This window comes from Ruditapes philippinarum, unplaced genomic scaffold, assembly GCF_026571515.1.
Source record: "Ruditapes philippinarum isolate M1 unplaced genomic scaffold, ASM2657151v2 ctg4441_1_1_1_1, whole genome shotgun sequence".
Taxonomy (NCBI): Eukaryota; Metazoa; Mollusca; class Bivalvia; order Venerida; family Veneridae; genus Ruditapes; species Ruditapes philippinarum.
The window spans coordinates 82,678-103,859 of record NW_026855311.1 but is presented as its reverse complement, the minus strand read 5'-3'; the positions used below and the strand labels follow the sequence as shown (position 1 = coordinate 103,859).

Genomic DNA, 21,182 nt, shown 5'->3' with positions numbered 1-21,182 from the left:
AATACATATCAAACGTTTGCATAGGTGCTAAATAATGATAAATATATAACATTAGATTTATAAAATATCTTTGAAAAATAATTTAAATAAAACGTTACTTTTAATGCCTAATTAATTCGTAATACTGTCTTTTTATTCAAAGGAATTAGTTTTTATTCACTGAATAAATGTAAACTCTAACTCACGTTAACACAACTAAACCACTCTTCGTCATCCTGACTGTCCTCGTCACCATCATTGATTGTTTCATTATCCTAAACAGAATGTTAAAAGGAACATATATTCTATTCTATTATTACTATTATGTAAGTTGAGTTGAAAATATAAAATATTTCATTGTATTTAACTCGCGTCTATTACAAATAATATCTATGTTTTTTCTTTGTGAATGTAAATCTTATAATATTGTTTAATGTTGCATAATTATGCTTTTTTTGTTTTGCTGTTATACGAAAAAGGCAAGAATATGGCCGAATTGCTGCTGCAACAACAACAACAACAACAACAACAACAACAAAAATGAAAATCGTGGCCGATGAAAATTGACTTTCACTTCAAAAAATTATCTCTGATTTTTGTATTTATGAAAACATATTAGCAGTGCCTGTTAAATGATAAAATAAGAACAGTGAATACCTGTTCGAAGACTCAATTGTGAATGTTAACAATGCTATTTTAATAAATGGGCGATACCTCCCCTTTTTGGAATAGAAGCGATATTCCGACCCATAACAAACAAAGAATTTAAAAAGAACACACACAAACCACAACAACAAAAAAACGAACAAACAAAAGAACAAACATAACAAACATTAAAATCACCCCTTAACAAAAAAACATGAACACACAAGAATATACGTACTTCGGAGTATTTAGACTCTGTAGAAGAATCATCGCTAGAAATACCATCGGCAAAATCGCTTTCCTTGAAATAAAAAAGAGATAAATTCGAAAAGTTATCAGTTCGTTAAATTTCATAAAATTCTAAAACAAGTCAAGCTAGAGTACCGAATCTTATCACACATTATTTACGTCATAATACGAAGTTTCAAGTAGATACCTTAAGAAATAAATAAGAAATATAAAAAAAATCAGGAACGATATTTCTCATGATACTTGTGCTAGAATTATGAACTTGGCCACATATGGATTGGGCGATGATAAAAAACACAAATTTGAAGTTTGATATTGATACAATATGTAATAAAAAGTGATAAAAACAACTCTTTCCGCTGAAAATTCAAAGTACAAGGGACGTAATTCTGATTATTTTGGGGCAAGAGTTATGAACCTCTAATTGATGAACACAATTTTTTTGAAAATTGATACCTTAAAATATAAAGAAGTTATAAGGAAAAAGATTTGACTGTGTTTCAACTATATGCAGTCGCTAACGTTGGGTGAGTACGACAGCTCTCAATATACTCTGTATAGTCCAGCTCCAAATAACGTGCATAATATCCTATCCATAAGTCAAGTTTCATAAAAAATATGTTCAGTACTTTTTTAAATTTGAATATTGTTATATTTGCCATATTTGATGTCTTTTTGTCGCCAGAGCAACCAAAGTGTTCAACATAGGAAGAAAAAAAGACGTGCATAATTTCCAGATTGCCCTCTACGCTTCTTTGCCATTTTTTGTTCCAAGTACTTTTTGCGTTATCACGGGGTTTAATCAATATTGCCATGTTTTGAGTGTATTCGTTGTCATAGCAACCAAAGTTTTCAACAAAGGAAGAAAAAAGAAGACTTGCATAATTATTATCTTGACTGCCATCTACCTATATTTTCATAAAACACATTTCAGTACTGTTTGCGTTATCACGGAGTCAATTTTGTGTGGACGGACAGACTGACAGACGACCTAAAATCCATAATCCTCTCCCCCGGTTAAACCGGTAGGGAACAAACAAAAAGCTAAATGAAAAGTTTTAAGCTTTAAATTTCAAAGTATTATGAAGGTTTCTTTTGAACACCTGACTGTATTTTGTATCGATAGAATAGTCTTAGTTTAGGAATGTTATTCAAAGGGAACAAAGCTGCTATGCATGACTACTTTAAGTAACCTCATTTTATCACTCCAGATGTAGTTACACTAAACTAAATAAAGAAAGTAAAACGTTTTAGAAAGATATGTAGTACATCTTGTGATTCAGTAGATATCCCGTCTTCATCTTGTGAACTTTCGTCCTCAGATTCATTGTCCTAGAAATACAATATGTTCACATAAGTATTCTGAAATGATGTTTTTAAGACAGATTTTACACATTTTAACGTGCATATATAAACTAAAAAATGTTGATTCAATGAAATAGTAAAGCCTATTTTGTTTAATTGGCGTTGTTATTTGTTTGATCATTATCACCGAAAAAAACTATTGACATATTAGGCAGAACATATATTCCAAACTACTACTTGTTTCATAATGCTTTAACATTAGCCATAATCACTGTTATTACAAAATAAATACAAGTTGACTCTAAGGTTAAGTGACTCCGCACTCTATCAACAAAGACAAAATCTTTAACACGTCTTTAAAATCTTTAACGTCCTTTGTCAAAACTTGATAAACATCATATAGAACATTTCTCATAGTGTTACATTTCTAATAGTTTGGTAAAGAGAAATGAATGTTTAAATGTCCCCTTACTTACCAAGTGGTAAATACTAAAATAATGTACCCTTTTTGGCCAATTAAAATCATAATAACAATTGTTCAGTACATTTCTCACGTTAATCCATGAAAATGCATAAATTGAATTTAAAGGGATTTAAACAAGCATAAAATTCCTTCAATCATTTGCACTTGATATGTTCTCGGAGCCCACAAGCGGTAATTCGTGTCCCTGCAGTATGCTTTACATTTTTATCTATCTAGCCTTTTAATGCATTCTTTAATTAGCAACATTCATCTGGTATAATATGACGTAAATGTACATTGAAAGCAACGTTTCCTCGAACACTGGTCCTTTCCATTTCCTAAAATAACACTAATTATATCAAATTACTGCTATTAAGTAACGCAATCTCAATGAAAAAATCGCATATTTTCACGAATGAAAATGCAACTTTTTATTTGGATCGAATGATGGTCGTTTAAGAAATAAAATGGATCGTTAACAAATTTGTAATATAGAGTATTTAATTCAGTTCTGTGCAGTTTCTATAGACACTCGTAAGATATTATTAAGATAAAACGTACTTGTCGTGACTCAGGGATTATGTCGCTAATATCTAGCGATGTTCTATTGTTAAATTTAGTTAATCTCCTATCATAACTTTGCCGCGAATCTAGCATGTTTATTTCATGTAACCTTTACTATAAGTTCTCATATTTCACGTGTTTTTATTGAGTATTTCTGCTTAATATGTAATATTATCTATAAAACCTAAACTCCTACTTGCTCCTTATTTAATTTTGGTGGGAAGAATTCACATGTTCACAAATGTTCACGATTATCATGCTTTTCTTGTAATTATTCTTTATTCTCTATTAAGTTCTTTTGCAGCTAATTTTTGGCTACTATACATATTGATGTTATTGTGTTCTAGCCAGTTGTTGTAAAAAAGAGTTGTTAAAAGACATTGCAAAAGTGGATCTGAAAAGGAATTATTGAAATTGTGAATGTTGGAATTTTGCATTAAAGGAAAAATTAAAAGTGAAGAAATGGATTTAAAGTGTTTGTATATCAGTGTAGTTAAAAGGTGTTGAGAATTCGCTACATTGAAAATGGTCCCGCGAACCGGATACGTAAAGTGATTGTGAAAATGTTTAGATCAAACTTGTGAAAGAAAGAGGAATAATGATAACCATTCAGCCGTAAAACTACCAAAACTAGGGTTGAATATGTTCTTTGGAGACAAAATACGCTGATGTGAATTCTGGGATGCATTTGAGTGTACAGTACACAAAAATTCTAAATTATCAAATATTGAAAAGTTTAATTATCTTCAAAGAAAGTTTGGCGCAGAAGCAAAGCGTGCCGTTGCTGGTCAAGCTTGTACAAATGATAATTAAGCGGTTGCCGTTAAAATCCTTCGAGAAAGATTTGGGAATAAACAGGAAATCGTGGATTTGCACTACAATGAGATATTGAATCTACGACCACCAACATCGAGAATTACTAGCTTAAGGTTGTTATTGACTCGATAGAAAGACACCTACGTGCTTTAGAAGTGTTAGGTGAGAATATTGATCAACACATTTTTGTGTCAAAGATAAGTAGTAAATTATCAGAAGATATCTTACGACATTTAGAATTCAACAAAGGTGCAAAAAATGAATAGACTGTTAATTTACTCCAGTGTCATTTGAGAGATTATATAGTTGCGTGTGAAAAGGCTGAACGAAGAAAAAATGATTATTCAGAGCCCAAAGTTAATCAACCATTCTCTCCAAATAAGGGAATTACAGGGGAAAGATATAACATTGGAGTAACAAGAAATAGTGATAACCTTTCAAAGGCAACGAGGGGATATGAATGTTCTACCGGAGCACCTTACGTCACGAAGTTCAGCAGAATCATTACTAATGAATGAAAATCAAGGAAAGGATAATCAGCTTAACAAACATAGTATGCCTACATGTCACTTCTGTAAAAAGAAACATTGGAGTGACGAATGTACAATCTATAAAACTATAGAAGAAAGAAAACAAAGACTTAAAGGGTGTTGCTATCGTTGCCTCAAAGGGGGTCATTACGTAAGTCGTGCCTGTGTATACTGTAAAGAGTTTAACAAACACCATAGAAGTTTATGTCCAAAACGATTTACAAAGAATCTTACAAAGAAAGAAACACAAGTTCATTTTACAAAAGAAAAGGAAGATGATGCCTTCCAGAAAGAAGTAATTGAAGAGAATGTTATGGTATCCCATGGAGAAACAGTGTTCATGCAAACAGATAGTTCGACTGTTAAAAATCCAGATACGTCATCAACAGCTAATACAAGAATCTTGCTTGTTGTGGTTCTCATCGTACTTACATTACTCAGAGACTTGTAAACAAATTAGGACTAAAACAAGAGGGTGTAGAAGAGCTTAAAGTGTAAACATTTGGAAGTACACACGCAAGGGTGATAAAAACGCCAGTGACGAAACTGGACCTAAAACTAAACAGTTGAAAATATCTCCAGATTCGCACAATTATCATGCCCGTTATAAGTGGAAATGTTCAACGCAAAAATATTGATGTGTCACTTGAAAAGGAGTCAACGACCATAGAATTATTAATTGGAAATGATTATTATCTAGACATATTGTTGCCACAGAAAATTGAACTTTTACCGGGGTTGTACCTCTTAGGATCCAAACTTGGTGGGATTCTGACCGGAAGAACAAATAGTGATGATAAACATGATACTGTTCCGAACTTTCTGGTTCAAACATATGGTAGCAACACTACAAAAATTAGTGTATTCGAGCCTCGACATAACCTGGAAGATTTCTGGAAAATTCAATCCATATGTGTAAATAATAAAGATATTGCAATTGATGACAAATATGCTATGGACAAATTCAAAAGCACTGTGAGGTTTGAAAACGGGAGATACCGGGTACTTTGGCCATGAAAAGAACTTTCTCCTAACCTACTTGCTAACAGAGAACTAGCATATGGGAGATTGAAATCGTGTCTTAAGGAGTGAGCAATAACCTGAAAGTTTAGAAAAATACGATTCCATTATTCAGGATCAGCTCAAAAAGGGTGTTATTGAAAAAGTCAACGATTCACTGTCAAATGGATTAGTTCACTATATTCCACACCATGCAGTTATAACGTCTCAAAAAATACTACAAAAATCAGAGTCGTTTACGATGCTTCTGCTTAAACTTCAAATGAAAACAAAAGTTTTAAACGAATGCTTATTCAGAGGACCAGTCCTACTTCATGACCTTTGTGGACTTTCGATGTGATTCCGTCTCCATCCAGTTGCAATAGTGTCTGGTATTGAGAAAGCATTTCTACAGATCGGCTTACAACAATCTGAAAGAGATGTCACAAGGTTTTTATGGGTGAAAGATACAAAGTGTTCTACTTTGAAATCTGAGAATCTTCAAGTGTATCGTTCTTGTCGTGTTCCTTTCGGGATCAGATCAAGTCCGTTTTTATTGAGCTCAACAATAAAAACACATCTTGATTCCTACGGTACAAATGTAGCTGAAAAGTTAAAGAAAGATATATACGTAGATATAATAGTATCACCGGAGTAAATAGTGACGAAGAAGCAATTATCCTATATCAGACGGCAAAGAAGATGTTTTCTGATGCAGCTATAATTTACGAGAGCAGCTAACTAATAGTGAAAACGTCAACAATGTTATTCCGATAACTGACAGAGCTGAAATGAAAGAAATGCCAGTTTCTTTGTCACATATGGGACTATAAAACAGATACGATATATTTAAAACAAAGCAGAGTTTTGGATGACAGTTTACCACTCACTAAGCGAAACATATTGAAGAGAGTCGCTTCTGTGTTTGACCCTATGGGCTTATTCTCTCCTGTTGTACTTCGTGGAAAGATATTACTTCAGGAATTGTGGAGCAAAGGACGTGGTTAAAGATGAGCAAATAAAACACAGATGGTGATCAATTTCTCAAGACCTGTTAGATATTACGGAACCCAAGTTACCTAGAAACATAAAGACCAATGGCAAATTCAAAACATTTAATCTTTTATGCTTTTGTGATGCGTCCACAAAATCATATGCAACATCAATTTACTTACACCAAGAAGAAAAAGAGTTGTCTAAAACAGATCTGATATTTGAAAAAACCCGCCTTGCTCCGGTTAAAGTAATGACTGTACCAAAATTAGAATTGATGGCTGTTCTAGTCGGGTAAGATTTTTGAGTTTCATGAAAGAACAACTTCAACTTAACATTGAGAATATGTTTTTGCGGACCGTCTCCCAAATTGTATTACACTGAATAAATAGCGTCAAACCATAAAAAATGAAGAACTTCAAGAAGCTAAAACAAGATGGATAACATTTGTTCAAAGAAAACACTACATAAAAGACTTTGTTGCAGTAGAAAGTAAAAGGCCAAGTGCGTTACAGAAACAATTAGGCTTATACATTGATGATAAAAGAGTTATGGGTTGTATTGGACGACTTGAAAACTCCGATTTACTGCAAGGAGCTAGACGACTAATACTTCTACCAAATTCAGATTGACGGAGCTTATAAAAGAAAAAGCACATAAAGAATGCATGCATTTTGGCGTTTCTCATACATTGGCTAAAACTCGTCAGAAGTACTGGATTACGCATTCGGAAGATCTATTGTCAAATCGACATTACGTAAGTGTGCAATTTGCAAGAATCACGAAGGTGATTCATATAAAATGCCTCCTATGGCTCCGTTACCACAATCTCGAGTTCTAGTGTCACCAGCGTTTTCGAGAAACGGATTAGATTATTTAGGGCCTCTGAATATCAAATGCAATGAAGGACTGAAAAAAGTGTCGATTTGCATATTTTCATGTATGATAACAAGAGCAATTCATTTGGAAACTGTTCAAGATAAGAAACCCAAGAAAGCTTTACGTTTTAAATTGCTCAACGAGTTACTCCTCTCTGAAATTGTAAGTGACCCAATGCTACACAGTTTTAAATTAGCGAGTAAAGTGGATTCAATGAAGCCTGGAATAATATTACCAAGTGTTGAAGATTGTACAATCTTATGTTTCATCTTTAGGTATAAATTGGCATTTTCATTGTAAGAGTTAGCTCCCTGGATGGAGAGTTTTACGAACCGCCTCGTTGGTGAAGTCAAAACGTCGCTGGTCCGTAAATTGTTAGGTTCGGAAGACTGCTAACATTAATTCAGATACAAACCCTTCGTTAAAGAAAATAGAAGGCAACTAAATTCTAGACCGTTAGTATACGTGGAAAATGAATTTAGACTCAAATAAAACCACTTTCTCCTAATCATTTTCTTAACAATAAAATCCAAAAACCAGGAGTTCCAAGAAACTATCAAATTGCATAATAAACGATGAGAATTATGTACAACGTTAAAGTTCTAGCAAACGTTTTACAAAGTTTATGGAAAAAAGGGGGACAGAAAAAAATTTAGATGACTTTTGGAAAATTATGGCGAGATGAATATTTAGTTCAGTCTTCGTGAAAGAAAGCCAAAACACCACCAAAAGCTGGGAGAGTTAAGTCGAAATAAATTCCGCACAAAAGTTGTAGATGTTGTTCAAAATTAAGGGACACTGTCCTCGGGCAGCTTTGGAAATTGGTCCGAATTGTTTCCAAATTAGTTACAAAGTCCGCGATTGCTGTAATATAAGGTCTTTGCTTTAAAATTATATTACCCTCGAGAAAAAAGTAAAATTGGAAGAAACCATTTAATTTTCTATAATCCTTCATAAGAAAACAATGAAGACTTTTAAACGTTGAAAAATCATTTTAACTTTTGGAAAAGCACTGAACAAATGGGAATCACAATTGTTCAATCGACCGTACAGAAAATCTGCGAATCGCCTAAAAACAAAGATTGGAAAAGGTAATTCAAAAGTTAAAATTCTAATTTAAAATCTATTTTCTGAACGGTATATCCTTGATAAATATTAGGACGTTAATGTAAACCTGGGAGCAATACACGACGTAGAATTACCAGTATAATTTTAAACATGGCATATTTTTTCCCCGCTTCATTACTTTTACCGGAGCATATTATGGTTTAAAAGAATGTCACGATTTCTTCCGTGCACCTTTCCCGCTCATTTTTATACCGGAGCAAGGTTAAAAGTGATAAACTAAACAACGTGCAAAAAAAGAGCGTGGTTTGAAATTGGCTCCTTTCATTTAGTTTTGTTGAAACGTAAAGATGGAAACATTTCAGCGGAATTTGTGTGACAAATCTTATAAGTATAATCGTAATCTTAAAAGACATAAAGATGAGAAACACAGTTCGCAGCTGCTACAATATAAATGTGTAATGGATAAATGCAAAACGAAGTTTATTCGAAGAGGATATCTGTTTGACCATCTTTATAAGGTACATAAAATTATATAAATAAAAATATAAAGCAAGAACAATTGCAATTGAAGCCAAGAGAGGAGATAAAAGTGATGAAAGTTATTATTCTGAAGTCAGTGATGATGATACTATTATAATGAATTTATTAACTGAAGAGGAAGAAATGGATTTATTGGAATTTGACATAATAGATGATATACACGGACAAACGGGCCATGATGATAATGAATGTGGCAATGGTGATATTAAAAAAAATGACAAATTTAACTTCTACAAACGATAAGAATAGTGTTGAAGAACTTGAAGACATAGAGAATTATGTTGACTTTGATTCGAATGTTCAAACCAATGAAAGCAATGCAAGCGACAAGATAGATTATGATGATAGTGTTTCTGTTCCTGATGGTAATTGTTGTGCTGTGACACCATCTTGCATCATGATAACCAATACTTTCAGTGACATATCTTAATAACTGACTCAGATAAATCATTTTTAACTGGCATGAGTATTGATTACAGGTAAAAATTAGCCGTAAGTTGTATAATTGATGAATGACATTCATTACGTTGCACAGATCATTGCCGCTATATATTTCGAAAAGGGAAATATACATATAGGGAGACGTATTAATCCATTCGGGAGGAATATTGTACTAAACAGATAGATGGATTAAACAACTTCAAAGTGAAAGTAAAACTATTAATTCCTGTTTATTGAACATTCTGGCCCCGGAGTGTCGCTAAATATCTAGCGAATGTCCTAATTGGGTTAAATTAAGGGTTAATCCCTTAATCATAACTTTGGCCGCCGAAATCTAGCATGTTTATTTCATGTAACCTTTACTATAAGTTCTCATATTTCAAGTGTTTTTATTGAGTATTTCTGCTTATGTAATATTATCTATGAAACCTAAACTCCGTCTTGCTCATTATTTAATTTTGGTGGGAAAAATTCACATGTTCACAAATGTTCACGATTATCATGCTTTTCTTGTAATTATTAAGTTCTTTTGCCGTTAATTTTTGGCTGCTATATATATTGATGTTAATGCGTTCAGTTGTTGTAAAAGAGTTTTTAAAAGTCATTGCAAAAGTGAATCTGAAAAGGAATTACTAAAATTGTGAATGTTGGAGTTTTGCATTAACCCTTTACCTCATATATACGCGAAACAACGCACTTTCGATCCCCCTTTTAAGGCCTGGAATAGTGAAAAAATGTCCTATTTGGGCCCCAAACACATGTTTGCGTTTGAGAAATGTTGCTAAAAAAGTGAGCACTTTTTTTGGCGCCGCCCCCCATATCCAAAGATACATCAGGGGGTTGGCCAAAGGGGGATGTGCCCCCTTCTGTTTGGGGGGATTTGAAGGGGCGGAGTCCCCCTCATCGCTATAAGAAAATTTTGGACTTGTGAGAGGCTTAAAATGACCCCAGGTCGATCATAAGAACGGTAACGTGTAACCAACGCTGAAAAAGCCTTTGACTCTATCTCAATCCCTTGAGAAGTTGCAGAGCACTTTGAAATAAATTTTGATGGATAAAATCGAGGCAAAATAGTGATTTTTGGCAATTTTGAGATGTCCCCTCGTTGCCATGGAAACAGGAAATTTAAACCTGAGCATGTCGTTACAAAGGCAATGGTCCAGTCAAACATTTGTGCCAAGTTTTATTAGTATTGAAGCATTTTTTCATAGTTTCATAGCAGTTTGAACTTTGTAAGAGGAGGCTTTTCAAGTGGAAAATGGCCATTTTTTTCACAATATGCTCATGGGGGAAGGGGTTAACTAAAAAAAAATTATAAATGTTAACAAAATAACAATTTTTCAACCAAAATTAGGTTAAAGACCACATGTAAAAAATGGAAAAACTAGATTTTGGGTGATTCCAAAGTTTTTCATCATTTTTTTGTTAACCCTTTACCTCATATATACGCGAAACAACGCACTTTCGACCCCCCCCCTTTTAGGCCTGAAATAGTGAAAAAAATGTCCTATTTGGGCCACAAACACAATGTTTGCGTTGAGAAATGTTTGCTAAAAAAAAGTGAGCACTTTTTCGGCGCCACCCTTCATCCAAAAGATACATCAGGGGTGCCAGAAGGGGGGATGCCCCCTTTTGTTTGGGGGGTTTGAAGGGGTAGTCCCCCTCATCGCCAAGAAAATTTTGGACTTGTGAGAGGCTTAAAATGACCCAGGTCGATCATAAGGTAACGTGGTAACCAACGCTTAAAAGCCTTTGACTCTATCTCAATCCCTTGAGAAGTTGCAGCACTTTGAAATAAATTTTGATGGAAAAAATCGAGGCAAAATAGTGATTTTTGGCAATTTTGGAGATGTCCCATCGTTGCCATGGAAACAGGAAATTTAAGACTGAGCATGTCGTTACAAAGGCAATGGTCCAGTCAACATTTGTGCCAAGTTTTATTAGTATTGAAACATTTTCATAGTTTCATAGCAGTTTGAACCTTTAAGAGGAGGCTTTTCAGTGAAAATGGCCATTTTTCACAATATGCTCATGGGGGGAAAGGGTTAAAGGAAAAATTAAAAGTGAAGAAATGGATTTAAAGTGTTTGTATTATTTCAGTGTAGTTTAAAGATGTAGAAAATTCGCTACAGATTAGATCATTTTCCTTTTGATTGATACATTCTTTATACATTTGTACATACTATCAAATACAATTTTGAAAATGCATACCGTTTAACGGTCAGTCTAGGTGGATTGTAAATAGTTTCAATTATTTGATTGTAACTCATTAACTGAAATACATATTTCAAATGCTATCATGAATTAATTTAGCGTTTAAAGATAAACAACCTAATGTAGACTTATAAACTATCGATTAAATTATTGGCTTATTAATTTTAATTGCGTGCGTTATAATACATTGTTTACTTTGAGCATTATAGTTTTTTTCAAACCAAGAAATTATTAGTACTTTGGAGATTGCTGAAGCCAATATTTACAAATATTTTTAAATTATCCGAATTTAAGAATATATTGGAATCCATTTGTATCAAGACAAAATTATTTGAATTGAGTTGAGTTATGTTTGATAAAATCAGCATTGAAGTACAATAGAATAACTGCAAAGTGAAAATGCTCTCACCAGACTTAATCACTCTTAAAGGAAATCTTACATTTTATGATGTACTATGTATTGTTGAATTTTACTTTTCATTTTAAATGTCAACATATGTTCAACAACATCAGTATGCAAGGTTGTAATAACAGAACTGGTTACCGTATCATTTTGTTAATTTGATCCGTTCATTTTCAACAGAGTTTTCATTTCGCGTTTCATGTCGGCCAAATTTCAAAATTTCAGTCCCTTGCATGCTAAATCATGCCACGTATAGTTTTAATTTGCCTGGTGAAAAACAGTTTGAGAAAAAACCCATTACTTTCAATATTTCGACAAGAACAACAGTAAGGATTACGACACAAAAGAAAGACGGCACAACAGCCAATAACTTAAATGTTTGTTACTTTTGTTTCCAATTTTACCTAGGTAATGACATTAGTGCTAAGTAAACCCCACATGATAATCCAGTTTTAATTTACATATTTATAATTTTCTTTGCGCTTTCTTAAATTTAAAGATATACCATGCTGATCCTTTAGTAAAATATTTTACTCACAGGAATTTATTGAAATCTTTAAAATTCTTAATTAATATATTTGAATAAAAAGAATTAAAAACAATGAATGAGAAGCTCTATTCCCTTTTACGGGACAAGTAAAGTTGGTCCTTTCTTAAAAACAAACTGCCAGTTTTTTTAATGACAGTATATATTCACATTGTGACCACCTATAGTGTGAAGAATTTTAAACATAACATATATAATTTGTGTGAGGTCTAAACGTGTTTATTCTTTATTTACAAAAAGATTGTGTAGCAATTATCAATATTTTCTAATTTGAGCATAGTATATTTTTAAATAGTGACTATTGTATGAAACAACTCATGCGTGCGATTTATTTGCTTTATTGTTCAAACTTTTTAGCTAAAATATAAAACCTGCTCTATATCTGAATGAACACTTCCTTGAAAAGATGCGCTGGTCTCCTCTCTAACATTTTCCTGAAAAATTATGCATGATATTGATAAAAACAGTGTAAACAAAAACCTTCATTTTATTCATTTGAAAACAAAATCATCGACTGAAATACTTTATTTACTGATTATTAATGATTATTAATTGTAATGATAACTTGATCCACTTCAAAAAATGTTCATTATAGAAATTTCACTCCGCGTTCATTTCGGTCATCCAGCAATATTTCAGTTCCCTGCATGTTAATTTATACCTCGTAAAGTTTTAGTTTGCCAGGTGAAAAACAGTTTTAAAAAAAAGCCCTCACTATAATATCAATACTTTCAATATTTCTTTTATGATGTACTATGTGTTGTTGAATTTGAATTACACAACGTGTTTAGACATGATAACATGATATTGTAGCTTTATATAAATTACCTATGTAAGGTACAATATAAATATTGATAATTATACAAAAGTGAGTTACACGTTTTGCTTAGTACGTAATAGAAGTATTAACATTAAAATTTCCCATACTGACATCTTTATTATAACAAGACATAACCTGTTCAATAGGACGACGACGTCTGCCACTGAAACGTGTGCGAGCTACCTCTTTCCCCCTTTCCTGAAATACATGAAACATAATAGCTTACATATGAGAGACGTTTCTTAAAGATATATGAACACGTACACACACACGTACGTACAAACACATCTGCTCACGGCGACTGTGAAGCATATGGACAATACTGACAAGAGTCTAATGAGATTGTTGAATAGGTTATATCTAAGTATATTTCACATACGTTGGGAGTTCTTTGACATTCTTTCACATTTTGTCAAAACCAATACACTCTTCACATTTCTTTTTGTAAAAGACTGGCATTTAAATTCTTGTATCAAATCGGGCACTCAGTTGAGGAGTTTCCTGGATTCTTACCAGTACTGGTACTGCTCCCTATGCCGGTATTAATACGATTTTCGAATAAAATTAATCATCTGAGTAGTATCCTAACAATCTTGAAAGCAACAAACTCTTTTAGTTTTGATTTTGAATCATTGAAAGCATGTCTTTTAATACTGCCCATGTACCGGTTACAACAGATAAAACTCCCACCTACAGGAGCTTATGAAGGTACGGAGGAATTAATGCCCGTCCCCGATCAAAGAACATATAAATATTACAAGCAATCCGGTCTCAATAACCTCTAAGCATCTACATAAACGTACGATATGCAAAGCTAACATTAACCCCTTAATCTCTAAAATGTTTCCCGTCTTTGAAAATAGAACAAATATTTCCCTTATCATCCTAAACCTTTATTCAGAGCTTAATTTATACAGAAATTATTTTAGTTTGTATGTGTACGATCCTATAAGCTTAAGGACAAACTCTCAATTATATTCCCGGAACTAATCGTTGCAAAGAAATGAAAACTTTGGCGGTATTTGTGTAATTTCCTTTTGAAATTGCACTTTACTAAGCTTTGCGTTCTCATTTAGGGCACAAATATTTCAAGCATTATTGATTACAGAGATAAGTGCCATCTACCATCTAGCAAAAGCCACAAATTATAAAAATATTTCTGAAAAAATATTATTATTATCAAAAACATGTACGTTAAACGGTGATTCTAAATTCCATTCTATCAAAAGATGTTTTCTAAGATGCAAGAGCATTTATCTAACAATATTCTCGACAAACGCATTGACTAGATTCAAAGAATCTTTTTGTATTCGTTTTAAAAGTTTTAAAGCTATATGAAAAGAAAAATGTTAATGAAATATATGAAAGGTAATATGATATTGTTTCACTTATCGTTTTGTCGATTTTCAAGAGAGTTTTAACATACAATTCCTTAGTCATTTTACACAAAGTTATCTTATACGTTAACATAATGAAATAGCCCTTAACAAAATGGTATGCTGTTTTTCAATGAGGACTTTAACCGTTAAACAATAATTTCGTGCATGCAACATACACTCATGAGTATTTATACTAATATGTTTTATCATACAGGTATTTTGGAAGTATCTTCAGACAATAACAGTATGTACTACAAACAACAGATATAACTTTATACACATTCACCAAGCACAATATACTGTAATGAAAATGAATTTTTTATAACCTAACCTGATTTGGCTCAGGATGCACTTTTCCTCGAAACATATCTTTTTCACTTTCATGAACAAATCAACATGTAACAGTTGACAGCAGCAGCAACAACAACTGTAATACAAAGGGGTTATTAAACATATTTAATGATATGGTATGAGATATTAAAGTATTTATTCATGCTTATTAACTCTAAAAATATTGAATCAATTTACAAGTCAACGGTACACAACTACACATCTGTAGAGTGACATGACTCTAGGTCGAAAACCTTTTGGGCTATTCGCGACACAAGCTGAAATTTGCGAGTTTTAACTAAGTCGAGTGAATTCACTCTACAAATAATGCAACATGCGACACAATATGACACCACACCCACGCACATATGGGCGGACAAGGACAAGTCTTAATGCTCCACACCTATAGTGGGGACATAAAAGCTCTTCAAATACTGAATAAATGCCGATGTGCACAACTTCACATGCTGAGCAACATTCCTGTAAAGTTAAAATTCCATAGCTCCAGGTCAAATGTTTTATGGGCTATGCGTGACACAAGTTGAGGTGCACAACTTCACGGTCAGGCTGACTAACATTTTATGACTCGTGACTCTCTGTCAAATACTTTTGGGCTACGGGCGACACAAATTGAACATGGCTATTTTTTACTTAATCAAGGGCAATAACTCTAACGAAACCTGAATAAAACCACAAGCCAAACTCCAGATACAAACTTATGCATACTGAGCAACATCTAGATACAGTTTCATGACTCTAGATTAAATACCTTTTTGGATAAAGTTTTATAAAGTCTTCCTTATCAAAACTTCTGTAAAATTTCATAATTCTAAGCCAAGTGAATTTCGAGTAAGGGGCGACATAATTTGAAAAAATGCTATTTGTTTACTTAAGCAAGGGCAATAACCCTTATAAAACTGAATAAATCCACAAGCAAACCCCAGGTGCACAATTACGCATATTGGCCAACATTTCTGAATACAGTTTCGTGACTCCAGGTTAAACACTTTTAAGGCCATGCACGGCGCAGGTTGAACATTGCAAGTATATAATAAGCTACGGGCAATTACAAAAAATAAATCCTCAGGTGCACATCTTCACATGCTGACTTACATATCCCTAGAAGATTCATGATTCTAGGTCAAATACTTTTTGGACTACGGGCGACACAAGCGACACAAGTTGAAAGTTGCAACTTTTTTTTTATAAAATAAACATCAAATTGGACTACATTCATTTTGGGAAATAATTTGAGATAAAACAGTGCAGGTATAACTAACCCTTCGAATATTTCAATGCGTAATTCTTTAACAGTCGCATCAACTTGGTGTTAGCTTGATTCACACAGTCTTCTTATTTTGATTTTAGAACGTCTGATGATATATTCTTATCTTCGAATTAAAGTTATCAAAACATGTGCTACTTCTTACGTTACCAAAATAAACCTTTCGTGATAAAAGTCGTATATGTTTTTATGTTTGTCATCATAACACTTAGCCCTTATAACATGTACATGCATGTACAAATGCAATAATTACATGTAATATCTGATTCTACACTGGTTTACAGATGATTCGTTAAGAATTAATCAATATTTTGATAATCACCCAGGTTTTATTGTATCAAATAAGGTTCTTATAACAGTGTTGAATCTCGAATATTGCGAATACTATACTGGAAGTGTACAAGCCTGCAGTCTTCGACACAAACATCTAACATATACCCAGCCGGCAAATATTTGCAGCTGTGCTAACTTAATCGCCGATACTACCTGGTTATTGGTAAGTTTAGCTATATTTTAATTAACAAATCGCTTAATACATTGTTTTTATGTTTTTTAATAATCTATCGCAAACTCCTATCCTATATACAAATTTATTACGGTTTAATTCAAACTAGTTTCGTTACCGGTTCAACGTGATATCATACGCAAAGCATATTACAGAAGAGAACAGGATGTTTGAGAGAGTATCTTATTATGTTAATCAGATAAAACATGACGAAGTTCATTTAAAAAATATAGTAAGGGAAACACAAAATCTTTTATAAAACGATAAAAAAAATCAATATATATCAGAAAACGTAATCAAGACTCGTACACAGAGTCTCTAATTATTTGCCTAATATCAGTTTTCAAGAGTACCAAATAATGCATATATTTTGTTTTTTTACTAAAGGTCTTTATTGTAATGAACTTAGATTTTTTGCAACAACTACACTTATATCACACAGATGTTCAGCTAACAGATTTCTTTATAACAATAAGGATGTGTAAATTTAAATACCGTGCTTACAGTACTGAGGTATTTCTGGATCGTTCGAGGGTATATGTCAGTTGATATCATTAATTATTAACACTAGATTAAAGAAAAATTAACGATTTCTTGGACAATAAATCAGAGAGTAGTTTTTGTTATACGCAAGCACCACAAAAAGGATTGTTAAAATACATGGGAGGTTTCATGTCTTCTCTATATCAACAATTAGCTATTGTTAACATTTCCCTACGATCTTTTACTGATTAATATGTTTATTTCTATATTTCAATTCAATTACTACAATGATTTTACACCAATAAATTATTAGAATAAATCTTAAGAACAATAAAGAAGAAAACCAGGAAACAATTGTTCAGCATTAGGATTGCCATGCCGGAAATACATAGATCTCTGATCAGGCCTAATTCTAGATTATCAGATTAGTGGGATACAATGAATTTCCAACAGACATATTTTGTTAACAAAGGTACAATAGCCAAGAGTTTTGTTGGTGAAATATTTTATTGTTATCTGAAGAGAGAAGAGTGGAGTTCAGCAGTGGACTCTAGGTTATACATTTAGGAATTGCAAGCATGACGAAAGTATAAAATCACTAATTGGTCCGCTTAGACACTTTGGCTATTTTCTGTTTTTTTTTTTGTTTAAACATCATTAAGGTGGTCATTACGTTTACATATAAACAGATATCGTCTACAAAGAATGATTGTAATAAAAATAAAAATCATTATTATTCCTCCCGCTAGGTTATCGAGAATTAAATGGCGATATCCCAAGATAAACGAAAATTCTAAATACCCAGCAGATCAGTAAGAGAACAACTTGTTAATAATAGTGGTCAAATTTGAGGGTACATATATAACACCTATGCTAAATAACATTGAACTCTTGACAAAGTTCAATTATTTAAATAAAATACTTCTGTTAAAATGAAACGGATATTTCAATATTATGATATAAAGCCAAATTTTTGCATTACGGAGATACGAAGACCTGCGTAGCTATCTTGCTTACAAAATTCACTCCATCTGGAGATTAACAATAATACCGCAATGTGAAAGGAAAGTAAGAAATACATCAAGCACTCTAATAATTTCCTGAGCTTTTGGAATGTGTTTCCAACCGATCGTCACCACACAAGGCTGACGAATTGCATGTCCAGATATTTGTGTCTGGACCTATCTAATTCAAGTAATAAAGGCATCGCAGGTGCTGTCTTTTAATCATAGCTAGCCGATATCTGCTAATTGTATGTGGTATCTGATGACATTGACATTTTATAAGCATCTAATTTTGGGTAGTAATTGGATTTCCATATCTAGGTTGGAATAAGTTTTCCCTTTTGCAGATAAGTACATGATATAAAGTCCCGAGTAAAAATAACAATTTTTTAAAAAATATTATACTAATAGAATTGTGATCAATGAAAATGATCCAAAGTTCTGTTTTATATTCAGGCTAAATATAAAAAATGACAGAAATAGTTATTTATACGTATATAATTTATGAGAATGGTAGACATTGCATAAGATGGCTCGTGATGATTATAAATTTTTATTTAACTTGTTGTTAAATCCCTAGTATTGGGAATCAGCACTGATTAAATCTATTCAAAATAACGAGCCAATTTTAATTTCAAACATAACATGCTTATTATTTTGTTGAGCACTCTTTTGGTTTCTGCTATTACTGCTTTTTTGTTGTTGAGTGAGTTTTCACGCTTCGCGCTTCGTCAAAACCACATTCGTACATCATCAACAATTGAATGGTTTCATTTTTTCAACAACATGCATGCATCTTCTTTTGCTCACACCGTATCTACTCAAAATAATGTTCAAACCATTTATTTCAATAGAATGATAAAAGTTTGGCTTCGCTTCAATTAAAAAGCGGTTAAACTTTATTGCAGGGCATTATTATATTTTCGACATCAAAAAATTCGTAAATATTTGAAAAAAATTCTTCATAGCCTTCAGAGGATTTCTATTGAATATTTTTTAAAAACTAAAAAAATTAAAGAAAATAAAAACCAAATTGAAAAATACAAAAGGGGTTTAAAAAATTGACATTTTCATTTTTTTTTTTAAAAATTAAATTATCATATACCCTTTTTTGGTTTTAAAAACGGAGATATATTTTTCCCAAACAGACTTAAATATCCTTTTAAAAAATTTTAATATGTTCAAAAAAAGCTTGAATCTCAAGGGTTTCCCAAAACTTTAGAAACAGAAAAAATTAAAAACTATATTCACGGGGGTAGTACCCAATATTCAGTGGCTGAATTAAATTTACCCAACCCGCCAAAAATTCAAAAACGATCCCCAAGCAAAGAAAAATTTAGTTTGCCGTGCGTAAAATTCTTTATTAAACTATTAAAATTAAAAAATTCAGAAAATGGGAGCTTTTAAGAACTATGTTTTGAAATAAATTAATCACTGGGTTTTAATTTTCCCCTTTTTTTTTTATAAAAAGGGTTGTTTTCTCTAAAATTTATAAATCAGATTAATAATTAAAATGACTATAAACAGGAAGGAATTAATTAAAAAAGGGGTTTTAGATTTGTTTTTTTTTTGAAATATAAAAAAAAAATATTTAAACTAACCAGAAATGATAGCATAAATGTTCCACTGTCAAGAAGAACATTGATAAGTGAAAAAATTTTCATATTAAGTCTTTACTTTTTACGTGCTTTTCTTTTTTAATTTAAGGCTATCGCCTCGGTCAATATAACATTTACCGGTGAATATCACATCTTATTCAATGGCTCACTTGTCAATTATAGTATATTATCATATGATCGAAATATAGCTGCAATCTCATTGGTCCAAACAGTAGTCAAACATAAAAAATTTTTATAAAATCATATTCACTGGGTGGTAGTTCATATTCAACTGGTGAATTGGATTTTTTTCCCAGTCTAAAATAATAGATTGAGACTCATTTTCAATGAACATACACCGTATAACTTTTAAATTACGCCGTGTTTAATTAAAAAATAATTGTTGTTTTTTGTTCTTTATTGCATATTTCTCGATTAAAATATCATTACTTTACTATGATACTTAAAGGCTACACCGCAATGATGAGTATTAACTTGAATTATTTTTGTACGGGCAGCATTCGCGTAGTCGTTGCACGCCTAACACGTGCGTCTTTTTCCCGCGTTCAAACGAGGCAAAACACATGTAAACTGTATAAAGTTGTACTTTTGTGATTTTTTTATTAGCCTATTCAAATAATAAAACAATTATTGACTGTGAGCCATTGAATATGATGTGATATTCACCGGCAGAAAGTCATATTGACCTTGGCTTATCGCCCCGTTCAATATAACATTTACCGGTGAATATCACATCTTTTTTCAATGGCTCAGTAGACAATTATAGTATATTATTAGTATTTTGTTATACACCGACGCAAACTATTTCAATACCGATATCACTTTTATGATCAAATAAATGCCTAAAGTTTTATCAGTATGAAACCTTTATCACGTAATTATGTTTTAAAACATACCCATGATAATAACAATGAGGAGACTGGCAAAACTAACAAAAATATTAACTCATCCGGAGGCTCGCATGACATAATTGTATACAAATCCATTAATAAATTAAGTTTTTAGTCTACATTCATTAAATACCTCCATACTAAGAATTAAATTTTTGCACAATTTGTTGCCCGATTTGAAAGAATAGCTTTGCAACGCTTATCGTTTTTTAGCTATTTTAACAATAACAAA

At 32.3% G+C, this 21,182-nt stretch overlaps 1 protein-coding gene across 1 annotated transcript; it reads right to left on the bottom strand.

The window, feature by feature from the left end:
- Positions 1 to 445: 445 nt before the first annotated feature.
- On the bottom strand, positions 446 to 15,277 carry LOC132742887 (uncharacterized). The gene is made up of 6 exons (XM_060731389.1): positions 15,166 to 15,277; positions 13,591 to 13,653; positions 13,007 to 13,069; positions 2,143 to 2,205; positions 863 to 925; positions 446 to 481 (listed from the first exon to the last, which is right to left on the bottom strand). The coding sequence occupies exons 1-6, from the start codon at positions 15,199 to 15,201 to the stop codon at positions 446 to 448; spliced, it is 324 nt and encodes a 107-aa protein (XP_060587372.1). The 5' UTR covers positions 15,202 to 15,277.
- Positions 15,278 to 21,182: the final 5,905 nt, after the last annotated feature.

Bases quoted from the DNA above. Each gene is read 5' to 3' on its own strand.
- LOC132742887 (XM_060731389.1), bottom strand. From the start codon at position 15,201: ATGTTTCGAGGAAAAGTGCATCCTGAGCCAAATCAG. The intron at 13,070-13,590 runs GTTATGTCTTGT...ATAATTTTTCAG, and splicing joins GTCGTCGTCCTATTGAACAG to GAAAATGTTAGAGAGGAGAC. The intron at 482-862 runs GTACGTATATTC...TTGTTGTTGCAG, and splicing joins CAGAGTCTAAATACTCCGAA to CAGCAATTCGGCCATATTCT.